Source organism: Octopus bimaculoides, chromosome 5 (genome assembly GCF_046866305.1).
Source record: "Octopus bimaculoides isolate indiv1 chromosome 5, ASM4686630v1, whole genome shotgun sequence".
NCBI classification, from domain to species: domain Eukaryota; kingdom Metazoa; phylum Mollusca; class Cephalopoda; order Octopoda; family Octopodidae; genus Octopus; species Octopus bimaculoides.
In genome coordinates, this window is record NC_142932.1 from 62,672,154 (window position 1) to 62,692,537 (window position 20,384).

The 20,384-nt window shown below is 37.4% G+C and overlaps 1 protein-coding gene and 1 long non-coding RNA gene across 3 annotated transcripts in view; one reads left to right on the forward strand and one right to left on the reverse strand.

The window, feature by feature from the left end:
• LOC106872164 (ruvB-like 2) overlaps positions 1-1,197 on the reverse strand; it is a 96,704-nt gene extending 95,507 nt beyond the window's left edge. The window contains exons 1-2 of one of the 2 annotated variants that reach the window (XM_089352338.1): positions 1,134-1,197; positions 45-86 (exon numbers count right to left, since the gene is read on the reverse strand). In XM_089352338.1, the coding sequence (XP_089208464.1) occupies positions 45-53 (9 nt within the window). In that variant the 5' untranslated portion in view covers positions 54-86; positions 1,134-1,197. Of the gene's footprint in view, positions 1-44; positions 87-1,133 lie in introns of those variants that run through there. The other variant, XM_089352339.1, reaches the window with a different exon arrangement.
• On the forward strand, positions 145-6,883 carry LOC149135560 (uncharacterized). Its single transcript, XR_016241902.1, has 2 exons — positions 145-241; positions 2,501-6,883. It is a non-coding gene; the product is annotated as an uncharacterized LOC149135560 (long non-coding RNA).
• Positions 6,884-20,384: the final 13,501 nt, after the last annotated feature.

The window sequence follows — 20,384 nt, forward strand, 5'->3', positions numbered from 1 at the left end:
ACGGTCGTAATACAAATTAAATTAGTCAAAAAGAAACGACTTACCGCTGCCATTTTTGTATTTGCGGCGTCTTTCTGTATTTCTTCCTTTGAGGTAAAAAGAGGTAGAAGCAAGGGAGGTAATTAATAGACTCCTAGTTATATTAACTCTACAGTGAGAAACATTCCATTAACGAGCAATCCCAAAAAATCAACACAGGAAGAAAGGGCAGATTTGCAGAATACACTGCCCCTCAGAGAAGGTAAAAGGCAGAAATTGTGGAGTGGTTTGGGACACACTATAAAAGCGATCATAAATAGGATATTGAATCTATGGAGTTCTGTTCAAAGCACACCATTTCACTGGTCGTAATTTTTTCAGTTTTGGCTATTTTGAGAAAATGTTTCGAATTTGTATTCTACAAACTCTATCGTACAATTAAGCTTAAAATTTGGTTAATTTTGGGAAGTACATCCACACGAGTTTCATCACGAAAAGAAGAAAAAAATTTGCGCCGGTGAACGGGGTTGTGTTGAGAGGACTCGGATCATTCCCGATGTGAATTTTCCGAGTCCTCTCCCTCCGTTCCTCGTTCGTCAGTGCGCATTTTTTTTTTCCTTCATATTCGTTTACTACACATTGTTTTACACATATTACACTATTTAAAAAATTTTTTCTTTAACCAGGTCTGAAACAAGAGTTTAACCGAAATTTGTGGGGAAATTTTATTCCGAAGAGGTGAGGGGAGGACTGTCGGAAAATTCACACGATCCTCTTTTTTTCCGTCATAACTTTCAGGAAAATGGATATCTTTTACTGAAATTTTACAGAAACACCTTTTAAACAGCATAGATTACGATTATAGAGAATTTTGTAGGGAAAATGTTTTCCGAAGGCGTGGGGAAAGGACGTCGGAAAGCTCACACGATCCGTTTTTTCTTCCTCATAACTTTCAGGATCTAGTTTAGCGCCCGGTCACCAAAACGAAAAAAAAAAGAAAAACAGTCTAATAGGTGTTTTAAAAAAAGATGTAGAAAACGAATATGAAAACAAAAATTTGCGCAAACTTATGTAACGGGTGTTGTTGTTGCAGATGTGCAAGATGAAAGAAGAACTGCTCGAAGTTGTAAAGAAATATTTACCACTACACATACATGCACACACCTTCGTCTTGTTGGGGCGGACCTGACGCACAGTTACCCCTCACCGAAATCGACCTTTCCGTTTTTTCTCTTTTTTTTTTTTTTTTTATTTCACCGGATATATATATATATATATATATATATATATATATATATGCACATACACACACACATACACATAAACATACACACACACATACACATACATACACACACGCCGTCGTTATCTAAGCTACGTCACCCACACTACCACCATCCATGTGATCATTCGATCTGTTAGAAATAGCAGCCCAATCTCCCACAATTCATACTTTTCAACCCTAAAAATAATGTAGTCCTAGATTCATTACGCCGAAAAATAAGACGTGATTGCCATGGTGTTTTCGATGACGGAGATTCCGAATATGCAAAAACCAATTTTTAATTCCCCATTCCCCACCCCGTCCAATTTTTTATTTTTAACTTTTTTCGAAATTTGTCTTTTCAATCTACGTGGGAAGATACGGAGATTAAGATATGCGGGGGGAGGACAAAGTTTCATTTCAAATTTTTTATGAAAATCTCCAAAATTGATCACCCCATCTCACTGTCTAACAGTGAAAATGAACGGCTGTTTTGCCCGTTTCCGCATGCGTAGATTTATAGTGAAACAGCTAAATGAACACGGCATGTGAAGACCTCACCACGAAACTCGATATGCTAAAAATAACAGCTAAATGTCTGGAGAATTTTTGTGTTTGTGTGTGCGCGCGTGCAACAATTTCTAGAGCTTATCCGAATGAACAGAGAAAGAGGTACTCTTTGGATATTCCCGCTCAAACTCGAATTGGGGGTTGGGAGAGAATAAAAGTTTTCTCTCTACAAAGAAACGATTTAAAATAAATATAGACTATGACTTCAGAAAAATTTTTTTTAGCATAAACTACATACAATATAAATGTTAACATTAATTCACATAGTACCAACTAGTAAATATATATTTAATAACGAACCATGAAATGGATTGAGAGGAAATTATCCCTTAAGGTTCAGGCAGAGATGGCAAACGTATACATCGCGTCCATCAACTACTATCACCTGAGCATTGTGTTTTGTCCCAGTTCCCATCTTACTGTACCAGAGCATTTAATCTTTCAGTTCTTGTGAAAGGGACACATTCCAATGGTCAGGCAATCTATCTCTGTCAACATCCATAGCATGGTGGACTGGGCAGGCCATGGCTGGCGATGTGTAAACATGCACTGAGGCCATGACATCTCCAGCACTTACTTGAGGGTTGTCATAAATAGTATGATTTGTGTTTGTATCTAAAGTTTGTCCTCATTAGATGTTTCATTGCTCATGATTAACTCTTGCCATCTTGTCTGCTTTTATTGTAGATCATACTGTGAACTATGCTATATTGAATGTTAAATAAAACCTGACATAAAACTGGTGATGCTCCAACCAGTCAACTGACTTGAAGTGCCATAGGGTACAGGAGGAAATTTATTTAACATTCAAAATGGAGCGATTTCTTTGACCGGATGCTTTGATGCTAACCCTGATTCTCCTGATGCTGCAAAAGAACTGGAACCACTGGCACCAAACTTTCAACAATTTCTTATCCTCTATTGAAGATCAAAATCCTGATAAACTCCACTTGCTGACAAATTTTGTGGCTCCATCAGTGTACAAATATATTGCAGAATGTCCTGATTATGAAACTGCTATTGAAACTATTGAAAACTTGTATGTTAAACCAAGATACACTACAAAACAATATCTGGGTCAAACCTTGGACCAGTTTTTGCAAAAACTTAAAGGACTTTCCAAAGAATACAACTTTAAAGCTGTTACTGCAAAAAAGAATCATGAAGATGCCATTCAAGATGCATTCATCATATCAGACAGAGACTGTTGGAAAATAAAACCCTTGACCTTCAAAGGGCTTTTGACCTGGCTAAATCTCTTGAAATGGCTGAAAAGTAATCCCTTACTTAATTTACCCATACTCCTTGTGGTAGTATCTCTTTGACGAAAAATACTGAATCTAAAGATACGTCATCTACGACAGCAGCAGTTAACTCCTCGAAATGTTTCTTTTGTGGTTACTCTTGCCATCCTAGGTCAAAATGTCCTGCACAGTATGCCACTTGCAAAAGATGTAGTAAAAAGGGTCATTTCTTAAAGGTTTGCCAATCTAAGCCTAATTCTAGGCGGTCTGGATTTGTATTTGCCAAGGATCCTCAGTTGAATACAGTTATTACTGCAGCTACACCTACTAGCCTGTCTAAAGCGATCATCAATATTTCCTTCAATGATGCCTCTATCAAAGCTCTTGTTGACACTAGAAGTTCTGAGAGCTACATCTGCTCTGATCTTGCCAAATCCCTGTAACTAAATACTTATCCCTCAAAGAGAAAGATTTCCATGGCTTCCATGAAACTTTCAAGTGTAACAAAAAGACGTTTTGTGCAACTTTGGTACCAAGGTCAAGATTATGACAATGTAAAACTTTTCTTGTTACCCAGACTGTGTTCAGATGTTATACTGGGACATGATTTCTTGGACCAGCATGAAGGACTTCAGATTTCTTTCAAAAGAGAAAAATCTACTTTTTCTGTGTGTGGAGTAGCAGCAGCAAAAGTTGAAGCACCATCCTTATTTCGCAGCCTGTCCCCAGATTGCAAACCAATTGCAACAAAGTCTTGCCATTTTTCAAAGCCTGACGAACAGTTAATTGACTCTGAAATACAAAAACTGTTATGTGGTGACATAATTTAGCCTTCAAACTCACTCTGGGGAGCTCAGCTTTTGGTAACAATAAATGAAAGACACAAGAAAAGGCTCATAGTTGATTACAGTAAGACCATTAACCGCTTCACTCAAGAACCGACAAGATAGTTGAGAGCATATCAAGGTATGAAATGTACAGTACATTAGATTTCCACAGCGCCTATCATCAGATACCAATTAAGAAAAAAGAGGGACATTTTACAGCTTTTGAAGCCAGAGCAACTTATACCATTTTAAGCGTATTCCTTTTGGGATCACCAATGGAGTTGACTGTTTTCAACGCCTCATGGACAATATGATTAGAGAAGAGAAGATCAAGAATACTTTTGCATACTTGGATAATATTACCATTTGTGGAGAGAATCAAGAAGACTATGGCCAGAATATCATACACTTCCCTGACTGTGCTAAGAAGTATAACATAACCTTCAATGAAAAGAAGAGCATTATCAATGCAAAGGAAATTGGGGTTTCAAGTATCAAAAGGAGACATCAAACCTGATCCTGAGAGATTGCAACCATTGAAAGAACTTACTGACCCACATGACTCCAAATCTTGAAAAGGGTCATTGGCATGTTCTCTTACTACTCATCATGGATTTTGCATTTTTCTGATAAAATTCACCCCCTGATATCATCATCATCGTCATCATTGTTTAACATCCGCCTTCCATGCCAGCATGGGTTGGACGATTTGACTGAGGACTGGTGAACCAAATGGCTGCACCAGGCTTCAATCTGATCTGGCAGAGTTTCAACAGCTGGATGCCCTTCCTAATGCCAACCACTCCGAGAGTGTAGTGGGTGCTTTTACGTGCCACTGGCACGAAGGCCAATCAAGCGGTACTGGCAATGGCCACACTCAAAATGATGTTTTTTACGTGTCACCTGCACAGGAGCCAGCCCAGCGGCAATGGCAACGACCTCGCTCAAATGTTTTTTCATGTGCCACCGGCACAAGTGCCAGTAAGGCAATGCTGGTAACGATCACGCTCAAATGGTACTATTTACGTACCACTGGCACGGAAGCCAGACAGCTGCTCTGGCAATGATCACACTCAGACAGTGCTCTTAGCACTCCACTGGCACAGGTGCCAGTCATCGAATTTGGTTCAATCACAATTTCAATATAATAAATAAAATATTTCCCTTACCAGTAAAAGTGAAAAATGCCTTTAAGTATCTGAAAGCAGAAATCGCAAAAGCAATTGTTGTGACTATTGACCCGACTCTGCGCCTAGTGGTTGTGATGGATGCCTCAGACACAGCTATTGCCACAACTCTTAATCAATGTAGACAACCCATTGCCTCTTTCTCAAGATCACTGAGTCCAAATGAAAGGAATTGCTTATCAGTTGAAAAATTAATCACAGACCAAAAATGTATTACTTTTATATTTGACAAGCAAAATCAAGAATGATAAAATACAGCACTGGCGTATTGAACTGTCTTCCTACAGTTATGATGTTGTCTACAGGCCTGGAACTGAAAATCTCACATCTGGTGCGCTATCTCGTGCTTTCTGTTTTGCTTCCACCTTGGGGAGTTCTGACAGACTTAAAGAAATCTATTCCTCTCTTTGTCATTCAGGAATCTCTAGAATGTTTCACTTTCTAAAATCTAAAAACTTACTCTTCTCCATCGAAGAAGTGATGCAAATGACTGCAAATTGTAACGTCTGCTGTGAACTCAAATCTTTTTCCTACCAACATTCTGACTCTCATTTGATTAAAGCAACACAACCTTTTGAGAGACTCAGTGTTGACTTTAAAAGACCTTTGCCTTCTAATTCCCTCAACAAGAATCTTCTTACTGCCATTGATGAATATTTGCACTTCCCTTTTGCCTTCCCTTGTCCTGAAGAGGGCTTCAATTATCAAAAATGTTTTTGTAAACTTTTCTCCCTCTTTGGCATGCCCTCCTATGTTCATTCCGAAAGGAGGACAAGTTTCATGTTTTACGTAGTAAGGGAATTACTACGAGTAGAACTATGGCATTTAACCCCAGATGAAATGATCAGGTTGAATGCCTCAATGGAACTCTATGGAAAACTGTGATACTGGCTCTGAAGACAAAAGGATTGGCAATCACTCAGTGGGAACTGGTTCTGCAAGATTCCCTCCATGCAGTCAGGTCTCTCCAGTGTACAGCAACCAATGAAACGCCTCATGAAAGACTTTTCCAATATAACCATAAATCTACAACTAGTACAACTCTTCCCAGTTGGCTTTTATCACCGAGTCCTGTTCTGATGAGACAAAATGTGAGAACTTCCAAATATGAACTGCTGGTGGATGAAGTGGAGTTACTGAACTGCAATCCACTCTATGCTCATGTTAAACTGCAGGATGGAAAGTAAACTACAGTGTCTCTAAGTCAGCTGGCTCCACCTAAAGGAAAGGACGCAGCAGACCTTTGCATTCAAGAGCCAGCTCCTATCTCACAACCCCTGGACCAGCTGCACCTGCTGAAAGGCATGAGTACCCCTCAAGCAAGGCTTGCTAACACTTGTGAACAATATGAACATTCTACTCTTGTGGAGGGAGCTGTCTTCTGTTGACTATAATACTAACCAAAATAAATCTCCTAATTCCAATATTAACTCTAATCATTCCACTTATTCACCGTCACTGCACTTCCTTTATTAGAACCAGACCTTACAACTTGCGTAATAGAGAAGCCTAGACCCTAAATAGTCCCATTATTCTGAAGGTTGAGAAACCTTAACACCCCTGAACAAACAACAAAACTGTTTAAACAAACACGTGTTATAAAATGTTTCTTCTTTTTATATGTGATCCATTCTCTTCCTCATAGGAGGGGTGAATGTCATAAATAGCATGATTTGTGTTTGTATCTAAAGTTTGTCCTCATTAGGTGTTTCATTGCTCATGATTAACTCTTGCCATCTTGTCTGCTTTTATTGTAGATCATACTGTGAAGTATTCGGTATTGAATGTTAAATAAAACCTATCATAAGGTCATACCTGTCTTTTGTAAATTCTCTTACTTCAACAGTGAACCAGTTTTGCTAGACATGTTTCCCTAGCTTGTCTCCTTGGCAGAGCTACAGCCCTGGGTCAAGCAAAGACCAAGGGAGTGCACTTAGAAAGTTGAACGTCTTCAAACACTGTCAGCCCTCTCAGCCAGCCAAGTATTGTGATAGATAGAAAATCCACTAATGATAGGTAAAAGCAATGACATTCTTGGGGAGACTAGCCACTCTCTTCTAGAGAACTTTTGGCCCAGAGTCAATAGGTAACATCCAGAAATTCCTGGTCTGGCAGTGCTATCAGGGAGCATTGCTAGTTTGAGATAAACTCTACAGGCATGGATGTACCATCAGCAGAGCATGTCCAAGATGTGCACAGGGTGACGAAATCAATCTGCATATGCTTGTCCAAGGCCCAAGCATTCCTGACCTGTGGATTTATGTCAAACACCTGCTGTCACAAGGAGTGGATCTGGCTATCTACTGAATCCATCATGAAGATTGCTCCACTGCCTTCGTTTAACCAGGAAGAGCAGACAGTTTTATATGCTTCGTTGATGTGATTGAAGAGGCTGAAGACAAACATGTCCCCCTTTGGCCCAACACCTATCAACTTTGTCAAGTTACACTTGAAGAAGAAAATAAAGGTGGAGAGGGGGAATCTTGCCTTTCAGCCATTTTGTTGAAAAGAGGATGAGAGTGGCAAGCATGGTCCAAATGAATGTGCCTGCCCTGAGTTTACACCTGTAATTTGAAGAGAAAGAAACAGAGAAGGCACTTGCTACAGAAGCCAGGGCACCTATCTTTTTATAGGATTTTTCCATGACCATACCTCAAACATTGGCTCCCTATTAAGAAATTCTCATTAAAATTTCACCATAACCTGTTTTTTTTTTATTGTTAAACCTTTTCACACATGAAACTTACACACCAACATACATGCACAGAAGTACAAACGTGCTCTCATCCAGTGCTGTCTTCAATATTTCTGTAATGTAATCCCTTTGTGGTTAATAAAGAAATCAATATTATTATTACTACTGGGGTTTTCTGAAAATCCGTCCATCCTTTAGATCGCCTATCGGCATTTATTTGGATGGGTGGTTATTTGTAGTTAAAAGTTGAAACAGAGTTAGTGTTCTTGTTTGCATTCTGTTTAGACGTTCATTTGCTGTTTGGCACTAGCCTTATTTCGTTGGAGGAGTAATGTAACACCCTTTGATTGATTACCGCTATCTGATAGTTTGTCAGCTGCACCATGCCACTTGTCTGATCTGATTATATTTGTCGTCATTGCTATGTGATCTGATTTACCTGGAATATCTCAATTTGTAACACAAGTTCTTATTGAACGCTGATATCCTGGGAATAACCACTGTCTTGCTATTAATGTTCCTTACGTGTGTCATTAGTAATTATCTCGTTGCAAGCTTCACTACATTACTGTACAGTAAGTTTTGGTGGAGTAAATACGTCCCAAGATAAATACAAAGGATTTTTATTCCCAATAATGGAGTCGAAAGAAAATATATCAAAATGTGTTCAATGATCATATACCATTAGTGAAAAATTGAGTGCTATTAAACAAGTAAAAGAACATTCTGGCAATTTATCTGCTGCATCAAGAGACTTAGTATTGATAGAAAACAATTGAGAGAATGGTGCATAAAAGAAACTGAGTTAATCAATATGTCAGACAAGAGGAGGCGCAGATCAATTGGTGGAGGTAGAGGACCAGCACATAGAGATCTAGAGATTGAACTCTTACAGTGGATTGTTGTTCAGCGTGCAAACAATATAATTGTAAATTATCGCCGTTTACGGGAATATCCTTTTGAATTGGTAAAAAGGTTTGGAATTGAAATGAACAGCTTTAGATGTTCTGATAAATGGATTTTCAATTTCATGAAATGGAATTAACTGACTGTGAGAAAGATTACACATGTTGGTCAAGCAGACAATAAAACACTTAGTGAAAAGGCACAAATTGCCAGTGACTATCTAGATATCATTCCAGTATTAACAGCAGATAAGGATGCTGACCAGATTTATAATATGGATGAAACACCTGTATACGTTGACATGTTGAGTTCAACAACCATAGACTTTGTTGGCAATAAAAATGTAGATGTTAGCCACTGTGGTGTAACCAAAGCTCGTTTTACTGCTGTGTTGAGTGTTAATGCTGCAGGAAAGGTGTTGAAAACAATGATTATCCTTAAAGGATTGAAAAACGTGTCTAAAATCAAGGTCCCAAAGAATATTTACTTAACAATCTCCAACAGGGGATCAATCACATATGAACTCATGCAGCCGTAGGCTGACAAAGTGTTTGGGCAGAGAACAGCACAATTATTCCATGCTCAAAATTCAGTGCTATTCATGGATGAATGCTCCGTGCACAAGAAAACAGAGCTCCTAGAAGTGTTCAAATGTAGGAATACAATTCTCAAACTTATACCTCCTAAAACATCTTACTTACAGCTGTTAGATGTATCAATTATTGGTCCTTTCAAGAAAGCCCTTCGTGCTGAATGGGAGAATTGGTTTTCAAATGGCAAAAAGGAGTATACAAATAAAGGATATCACAAAAAATCTTCTTATCAAGAGATAGTGAACTTTGTGACCCAAACTGTTGCCACTTTAAATAAAGAAACTATATAGCGTGCTTTTGAATGTTGTGGAATTGCACCTCGTGAACAGACTGTAGAACATAGCCGCTTAAACTCATGCTTACAGGATGTTTTGTCTAGCCTTGAAGTAAATGTGCCAGATACACATAATGACAAAATTAAAGAAGATGAGATACAAGTAAGTGAAATTAGCTCTGATGTGAATTATGGCCAAGCAACAAATGAAGAAATTCATGATATTTAACTTGAAACTATTCGGTTATTATTCTACCATAAATGTCTAAGGACATTATTTGTTCATGCAAGACTTCTATTCATGTTTTCAACAGTTTAATTTTCAATATTTCCTAATAGATCCAATGTTAACTTCAGAATATTTTTTTTTATGCTAATTCTTTTAAGGCTGTTTCAGTTTCTTTATGTCTATATATCTGATAACTGAAACGATAGAAGTTCAATGGAATTGTATAAAATGAATATGGTTTTTGAGAATATTTTTGTTTTTCCTAGGTGAAATATTTTACTTCCATATTACTGCCATGAGTGCTTATTATAGGTGGGCAATTATTTAAGCCGAAAAATAGTTTTATAAAATAGAATTTTCTGTTTAACAGCCCTGGGTGAATTTTTGGAAAACCCCAGTACTAAGGCAGCAGCTGGTAGAATCGTTAGTATGCTGGACAAAATGTTCAGTGGCATTTCATGGTTTTATATCCCGAGTTCAAATTCTGCCAAGGTTAACTTACCTTTCATCTTTTCAGGGTTGATAAAGTAAGTACCAGTTGAACACGGGTCAATATAATCAACTTAACCCTTCCTCCATCAAATTGCTAGCAATGTGCCAAAATTTGAAATCATTATCATCATCATCATCATTATTATTATTATTATTACTTTAGGTGGCAAGCAGCCAGAATTGTTAGTATGCCAAACAAAAAGCTTAGTGAGACTTTATCCATCTTTACATTCTGAGTTCAAATTCTGCTGAGGTTGGCTTTGCCTTTCATCCTTTCAGAACCAATAAAATAAGTACCAGTTGAACACTGAGGTTGATGTAATCGACTCTCCCCCTCCCCCAAACTTGCTGGCCCTATGCTTATAGCAGAAAGAATAATTATTATGATTATTAATCATTATTAGACAATATGAAGAGCATGATGCAATTGCAATAGATATTTCATTGGCTTGAATGATATTTTGACAGCTTGACTGTCTTTGTTGAGTTCAAAAGGAAAAATAATACATAAAAATTCAAATTAATAAAAATTCAAATTCAAAAGTTTGAATGAGGAGATCCTGCGTTTCTACTTTGATGGAATGACATCATCAGTCTTCAATTTAAAATTTTACAACTGGCAAAAGAAGAATATTTAATCAAACAGTTTTGTGTAAATATGATGAAATTCCCTTGTCATTCTGTTCATTCTTTCAGGGCATGATGTTGATAACTCACAAACATATTTCTCTTCATACATTTTGAGGACTGAAAGTGTAGTAGATTCAGAATATTTTCTAAGAATATGCACTTTCAAGTCTTTTTCAAAACTAAAGCCATTTGATGTAAAATGTTCAGCAAGTTCTGTTGAACTACCGTTATTGTGCTTGATGTCATGCCTGTGCCAATTGAATCTTTCGTTTAATTGTTCTGCTGTACAACCAACGCAAATCAAGTTGTGTTTGGTGCATTCTGCTGTGTACACCAAATGGGAATCTCTACATGTACCACCTTCTGCATAAGTCATAACATTTTTGTTATGATTCCTGGTGGAATTGACTTGACCCATGTACTTGCACAATGAACAGAGCTTACCTCTCTTGCAGCTATTTTTCAAGGTACAGTGTTCAGAAACTCCAATGTTAGTTTTCTTGGAGTCTGAAGTAGAGGTTAATAGTTCTCTTGTATTTTTATTCCAACTAAAGGCTACAATATGCAGCTGAGGGAATATTTTGAAACAAGGATATTTTTCTGCAACATGCTGGTAACTTTCACGTAATACTTTTGAAATGCCAATGAAATTTCGGAGCCAGTTTGTCACTAAAGGAATTCTACCATATATTTTACTTTGTTTGCTAAAATTATGCATGAAAGTTTGACTTTCCCTGCTAATCTTAGCTATGTCATTAGCAATTTCCTTTAATTGTGATTCACTATAACCACATGGTGTACAAAAGCATTTTTATGTTTCCAGTAATCCCCTATATCAGTACAAATCTAATCATCAAACTTTTGGATTTTGGATTTCACCAAATTATATGATGTGGATGATCGGAGTGGCAATGGAGGTAAATGTGGGACAACTTGGACTTGCAAAATAACTCTGTCACTATTCTGCCTCCAGAAAACCTAACTTTTGTGTCCAAAAACTCAATACTAGTTTTTGAAAAACTAGACATAAATTTTATGCATAGTTTTTAGCATAACAATCGCAGAAATGCAAGAAGTCAATTAAACTATCTTGTGATACTTCCCAGATGTAAAAGACGTCATCAGTGAACTGTAACCAGAGTATTGGTTCATGACTATGTAGGGAATTGACTGCTTTCAGTAACTGTGTCTCAAATTTGGTCGTGAAGGCATTACCAAAATTAATTGTCATGGGGGTACCCCTCATCTAGTGGTAAAATTTTTGTTCAAACTTTATTGTGTTACTTTGTAACACAAACCTCAATAATCTACAGAGAGAATTAAATGGAATAGTTTTGTTTGACTGTTTTTCAAAGGTATTCATGCATGCTTCCACCCCTTCATCGTGGTCAATATGGGGATGTAAGGAAGAAACATCTATGGTTACCAAAAATCAGTTTTCAACATTGCTTCAGTGCTTAGAAAAGTTGTTGATTTTAGACACAAAATCAAAAGTATCCTGAATATAAGAACTTTGACTTTTTGCGACAGGGAGTAGAAAGCCATCCAACTACTCCAAAATTTTAGTTGTACAACATTGCTGCAAATTGGACACATTGGAAGACATTTTTCAAACTGTTGATGTATTTAGGGTAAACCATAAAATACAGGTGTTCTTTTTGCTGACTGTAAAATCCTGAATTCAGTTTTATTTATGAAATTGTTTTCCTCCATCCAAAATTATTTTGTCAAGTTCCTCTCTATAATTGAGGTTTGGATTGACAGGTAATTCTTCATATGAAGTTTTGTCAAAACTTCTTCACAAGCTGAAATATACTCACTCTTGTCCATAATTACAATAGCGCCTCCCTTATCTGCCATTTCAATAACAATAGAATCATTATTACCTTGACAACAGAGTGTTATGCTGGGAATTTTTGAGATCATTCCAGAACTTCTTTCTATTTGTTTTAAGGCTTTCCCTAATGCCTGTCTGGCAAAATTCAAGAAGTTCCAATAATGCTTGTGAATATCCATCCCGAACTTTATCTGGACACCAGCTTGGATTTTTTTCAACCCAATTATACCAGATTTGATCATCATCATTTTTATTTTCAGTAAGCATGGGGTTTTCTGACTCCTCATTATCATTTTTTGCAAAAACATATCCCTTCAGATTGTGATGGTAGACAAACTGAAATAACCCTGGAACTAGTTTATTTTTGTCAAAATTCTTAGTGGGCAGAAACTCAGTCTACACTCTAAGACAGAGATATTGTCCAGTGATAGTCTTAGTTTAGATTTTTGACCAACTTATTCTCTGATGAGATGGATTTTCTTGAGTAAGTGTTTTTCACAATCTTACTTTCATTAGATTCCTGACTACCTTTTGGGTTTTGCTTGAATCATTCACTTAAAATATGGAACCTATTGTGTGATAAAAATTGTTTTGAATGTTCGTGTGAGAAGTCGTAACTTTTAGTTTTCTTTCTAGGAGTAATCCATTTCTGGGAGGGTGATAGAAAGTGAGTGACTTTGGTTTTTGTTACTTTAGTTATTTTTCGTTTTTGTTAGCATTTGGAAAACCTTTACTTTTGAGTAAAAAACAAAATTTCTTGTTCTTGAGATAAAATCTTAAATGTGCTTGCATTTTTGACTGATCAAATAAAAACTTCTCTGAAGAGTTTCCAATGACCAGTTCAAATGCGTATGCTAGGGTAAAAAAAACCACAAACATATGCACCAACTTGGGGGACTAGTAATATGAACTTGTTGAACCGTAGGAATTATATTTGTTTGTGGCAGTTGCAGCATTGTTATTTGTGCTGTTAGTTACTCTGATACTGGTAAGTTCAAACTGTCATAAACACATAGACATCTCTGAAAAAGTTGGTTGACAAACCAAAATGATTGTTCCTGGTGTGATGGAGGAACAATATGCAGTGTGGACTGTATGTTAGAAATTCCATGCAAGAAAAAATGGTTGGTTGTATTCAAATTTCAGGAAAATTTTCTGCTATGATTTTCAACTCAGTGTCAATAAGTTTGTCATATAACATATGTCCTGAAAAATAATCTCAATGACTTCCACGAACTCTCAACAGCCTACAACTTCACCCTCTCAACCAATATGCTATTCTTTATAAAAGTTTGGTTAGTCCATTCTTCCAGTCCCACAGGGATGTCAATGACTCTTGCCACATCTCCCCCTTTGAGATTTACTTCACAGGAAAGTTTAATATTTCTTCTTTTTAGGCACTATTTCCAACTGTTCTGTTTGTTTCCTCTGCTGCTATGCCTAAGTTCAACTTCTTGTGTGGTGTTGAACATCAAAGGTGTCATAGATATCACTTTTCATTTTTCCATATATCCATTTTTTAACTGGTTTAAATGTCTTTTTTGTTCCCATTTTTTGCCTCTTATCATATACGTCATTTTGCCTATTTGTTTTTGTTACTACTTCGTCTTCCCAAGCTTCTCTTCCATTTTTATATATTTTGATAAACACCTTGTCAGTTATATTAGAATACTTTGTTTTAGTGTTTTCCCTATTTGTTTTTCTTCTTGATAACAGCTTGTGAAAAATTGACTCTGTTTTTCAAGCAAACATTAGTTCCGCAGGTGACTTGCCTGAACAAATGTTTGGATTTGGTGTTATCCTATAAACCCTCAAGAATTGTGTCAATGCTATGTCATCAACTTGCTTGTTTCTTGGTTTCTTTAATGCTCTTTTAAATGTATTCACAAACTGTTCTGCTTACCCATTTGATCTTGGGTGATATGGCGGAGTAGAGAGGTGATCAATTGCGTACATTTTGCAAAAATTTTAAAACTCATTCACTGTAAACTGCGTAGCATTATTGGATACTATGGTGTCCAGCACACCATATCTTGCAATGAGTTCATGAAGAAATTCTATTGTTACCGTAGAGATTGGTTTCCGACATCTACAAATTTCTGGCCACTTAGTATATATAAGTATCTACTACAATCAGGCAATACATGCCGTTTACTGGTCCAGCAAAATCTGTATGAAGTCTGGTCCACAGACTGTTGGTTTTAGGCCACAGTTGGGATTTTACCTGTGGTGACTTGGCTGCAAGGGCACAACCTCTGCAGGATTTCATCATTGTGGGCCAATAAACATAACTTCTCATTAGTGATTTCATTCTCAAAATCTCTTGGTGACCAATATGAAATTCCTTTCCAGAATTTTTTTCATTTAACCTTATTTTACTCTGCAATATGAGCTTTTATATCTGTTTTTTGACAGTTAAAACATTTAAAATTTTAAAACAGACAGTTATTTTTAAAATGTAAACCTCCACACCCATAACATGGATTGGGTCTTCATCATCATTTTTCTTTTTCTTTAGTCATTACAGGTCAACAAGCATGTATGTGAGAGTAATCCTTTTCTTTGATTTCATTTGTGTCATGTCACAGATTAATGATTCTCTGACATTCCTCTACCACTGCCTGCAGAGTCAAATTCTGGTCCTGTTCTAATTTTGTAAATATCTGGGCATGTATCTCTGCTTGCAGTTAACCCTTCAACAAAAATTAGACATTTGAACATGTCCAGGGTTAATTCATTTAGTTTGAATTTTTCACATTCTCAATTGACAATTCTGGCATAGGTGATGAAATCTTCATCATCTTTTTTTACTAAATTCCAACACTCCCAGTGAATATTGAACATAGAACTTCTCACACTGAAAATTTTTGATAACAATTTAATTGTTTCACTGAAGCATATTTCACGTTTTTTTTTTTTTTTTTTGTAAAATGTAGTTACAGTATTTTTGTGTTCGGTAGGGGATAATTTTCATTAAAGTAGTCATACCTTTTCATTGTCTCTACAACTTTTGCACTCCTCTTTGAAGATTTCTTCATATCTTCAAATATGCAGAAAAGTAATACCTTCTTCTGGATTATAACAATTCTGCAATTGTGAATGCTATGCTGTCTGGCAAGAATGAACCTGAAGTATTTTTGGACTTCAACATTAATTCCAACAACTGTTGGTATAGTTGTTTTTGTTGTTGTAACTGCTGCTGTAACTGTTGCTGTTGCAAGTGCACCATGGAGGCTAATGAGTCTACCATGTTAACTAATTTTTCTTTGATTTTGTATCAAAAGAAAATGCTAATGTCCAACATAAGCTTCAAATAAACTTGTCACCACTTTTATATCCTTCTATACATTGGATATACAGATTTCACGAAGCAGGGTAGACACAACTGTCTTAACACGATACTCCAATAAATATAAGCCTAACTTTTCTCTCAAGATGCTTACACTCTGTTGAACATGTGCACTGACATTGCACATCCAGCAAAGCATACTGGCTGCCATGTAGCATAGCTGTTTGCACACAGGCATCATACAATCTGCCTTTCACTCTGAGAGATAGGCCCTTTATTGCCAGCAGAGGTAGGAGCTCTCTGAACTTTGCCCAGCCTAATCTTATTCTCACAGCTATGCTCTAGGAGCATCTACCTCCACTAGTAACTTGGTCACCTAGATAACGGAATCTATCTACTACCTCTAGCTTGCTCTCCTAGCAGTTGATGGAGTCTATTTTCTGCACATTTTCAGCATATAATGTACTTGTGCATCTTCTACATGCAAAAGGTATTTTCCCTGTTAGCCTTCCTCTGATATTGCTGTACCTTTTACGTGTCCAAAGCTTACACTGGGTGCATCTTATGGAGTTTCTACCTATGCCTTTTCTACAGATCAAGCAGGGATTTGTGATTTGTCTGCCTTTCTACTTACTAAGACTTTGGTTTTGCTAAGTGAACTCAAAGACCCTTTGATTCTAGATCTTGCTTCCATATCTGAAACTTCTTCTCTAGTTCTGGTAGTGATTCAGCAATAAGAGCAAGGTCATCAGGATAGAGGAGCTCCCAGGGGCATCCTGTCTTAAATTCTTGTTGTTGCCTTGAGGACTATGATGAACAAGAGGGGGCTGAGGACTGATCCTTGGTGAATCCCTATGTGTACCCTGAATTCTTCGCTGTACTCATTGCCAACCCTCACCTTACTGGTAGTGTCTCTGTACATAGCTTGTACAGCTCTAACCACTCATCCATCCCTAGTTTCCACATTGACAACCAGATAAGGGATTGGGAAACCTCGTCAAAAGCTTTCTCCAAGTCAACAAAAGCCAAGTACAGAGGTTTATCTTTGGCTATGTATTTTTCCTGCAGTTGCCCTACCAGAAATATAGCATCAGTGGTGCTTCTACCTGCCAGAAAACCAAACTGCATCTCATCTAACTAACTCTCTCCCTAATTAGTTGGACTATGACTCTCTCTGTAACTTTCATCAGCTGATCCAACAATTTGATACCTCTGTAATTATTTCTATCTGAGGTATCACCTTTACCTTTGTAGCAGCTGACTATGATGCTGCTACACCAGTCATTGGGTACGACTCCTTCATTTACAAAAAGGATGACTAGAGCATAACCCACATGACCAGATATTTTAAGCATCTCAGCAGTGATTCCTAATGAGCCAGGTGCTTTCCCTGCCTTCATATCCTTAATTGCTTTATCTACCAGGGTACTGTCGATTCGGGTAGCTGGTCCCTCAATTGGGTCAACATTTAGCAGTCTCGCCTCCTCTCATTCATTCTCCATATTCAGTAGTCTTTCATAATGGTATCTCCAAGCCCCTTTCTTTGCAGAATCATTAAATGCAAGTGCACCATCATCCATGTGGACACATTTTGCTTCTATGACATCACACTGTCTTGCAATCTGAAATACTTCAGTTCTTTGGTCCGCATGTTGCTGAACATAGGCAAACTTCTTCTTTTCTGCTTCACCCATGGCTAGATATATCTGTCTCTTAGCTTCTCTTCTTGCTATCTGATACAGTTCCCTGCTACCCCCTCTCTTCCAGACCAGTTTCTTTGCTCTAATGGCCTTGTCTACCACTATGTTACCCTAGGTCGGGAAGGGACTTTGCACTAGCCACAGATTTGATCTGTGGCACTCAACAAACTGTCCCGCAGGAATTTCCACTTGCCCTCTATGTCACAAGTCAGTAGCTCCTCCTCCCACTCACCAAATTTCTCAATTAGGATGTTCCTAACCTAAATCTCTGACCATATCAAGGGTCTTTAAGCTTCCAAATCCTTCTTTTCCAGATTGGTCTGCTTTTCAGTATCCTTCTGGCCTGGAGTCTAAAGTCACTAATGACTAGTCTATACGGGGGGAGGGGTACATTCTTCACTAAGGAGGGTTTTTGCATTTAAGAGCAACCATGCATCCCACTGTCTGGTGAGAATGTAATCAATCTGACTAGCATAGTCACCGGATTGATAGGTTATCAGGTGGCTGGTTGGCTTCCTGAAGTTGGTGTTGCAGATCAATAGCTTATTTGCATCACAGAACTCCAGTAGCCTTGTTCTCTCTTTGTTTTGGGAGTCAATTCCATGGCCCCCATGTACACCATGGAAGATACCAGGCTGCCCTCCGACATGGCCATTGAAATCCCCAGCCACAAAGATGAGATCATTGTCACTCGTCATTGAGGTAGCCTGCAGAATATCATGAAAGTGGTCCTTCTGTTCATTTGGTAGGCCTGCTTGTGGGGTATAGGCAGAGATAATTGTAGCTGTACTAGTTTGCAAGACTAGCCTGAACTTAAGCACTCTATCGCACACTCTGACTACCTCTATGACCTTATCTACCCATTTCTCTGTAAGAAGTATGCCCACACCACCTACTCCATCACTGTTGCCTTCCCAGAATATTTATTTTATACCTATGTGCCTTGCTTGTGAGGAACCTGGCTGAAGTTCCTCTTCACCTTACCTCTTGGATGCAGCATACATTAACACACCTCTGTTCAAGCATCTCAACAATCTTGCTAGACCTACCTTTCAATGTGCCTACAGTGACAGAGCCAACTCTAAAAACTGGAAAAGGGATGTGGGAGGAAACATGAGAAGGAAAGATGTTATTCAGCACCTGAAAAGAAGGTTTCCATGATCATTTGATAATAGACATGTCACATTAGTTGTTCTTGCTTTTAACCTATCATCATTCGAACATGTTATTCTTTATCTGATAACCTTAAATACATGCCTAAAGAAGTCACACAACTCTACCACAGATGAAAGGATGAGCGTATATCAGCAGAAGACCATGCATGGTTATGTTAGTAGAAAGCTTTGGGACGATAGTAACATTGATCATCAAAGCAGTCTATCATAGACCAACAACCAGATTACTAACTCCCACTTTGAAGGGTATGCATTTGCAATTCAGGAACAAGAAATATCAACCAAATACCTGAGGCATAGGAGGGACAATGATGCAGGAAAGGCAGCAAAATATGATAACCAATGCAGACTCTGTGGAGTTAATAACGAAGATATCACCCACATCATAAGCAGTTATCCAAAAATATCATCACAGTATTATCTACCAATGAGACACGATTCTGTAGCTAGGACACTGTATAATACCTATGTGGAACTATTGAGAAATTTACAGCTACTCTATCCAGATTACAAGTTCAGGTTTATACCTGTAATTATTGGGGCACTGTGATATCTAACACACTGTCTAAATACCAATCTTGAGAAATTAGGCTTCTCAAAACCAGAGAGGAGAAAGCTGATTCAAAGACTACAGGTCCAAACCATTACTGGGACTGCAAAAATCTGTAAAACTTTAAGGATATATGAGCATGTCTAGACATGCAAGTATATGCATGAGAATACATACATAAAACAAAACATACAAATCTGCACATATACGTACATACATACATACATAACATACTTACATACATGCATACATACATACATGCATACATACAGAAATACCCTGTTGATGTTGAAATTCCAATGAAGGAGCCTTGGATCTAGGTTAAAAACTGGCTCTTTCTCTATTGGCAAGAAATCTTGAAATAAAACTGTATAATGACATGCATACATACATGATGTTGTAGGTAGGACACTGTATAACAAGATCCATCAAAAGGATAACCTCAAAGACAAAGAAATAATAACCCACAACAGGGTGGAAGCCATAGCCACTCATACTAAAAAGGAGTACTGGTGAAATGTTCCAGTGAAAACCTCAATAAAATGTAAACACAATAGAGCTGATATAATGATTTGGGAGAGAGAAGAGAAACTGTGTAGTTGTGGAAATCAGCTTCCCAGTGGATGTTAATATAAAGCTAAAGATTAACAAAAAAGAGAATACTGCTGAACTATTGAGAAATCTGCAGTTATTCTATCCAGATTATATATATTCAGGTAATTATTGGAGACTAGGAAATGTAACACACTACCTAAATACCAATATTTAGAAACTAAGCTTCTCAAAACCAGAAAGGAGAAAGCTGATTTGAAGACTACAGATTCAAGCCATCACTGGAACTGTAAAAGTCTGTAAAACTTTCCAGAAGTTTATTATTTAAATATACATATGAGCATGCCTAGATATGTAACTATATATATGAAAATACATGCATAAAACAAAA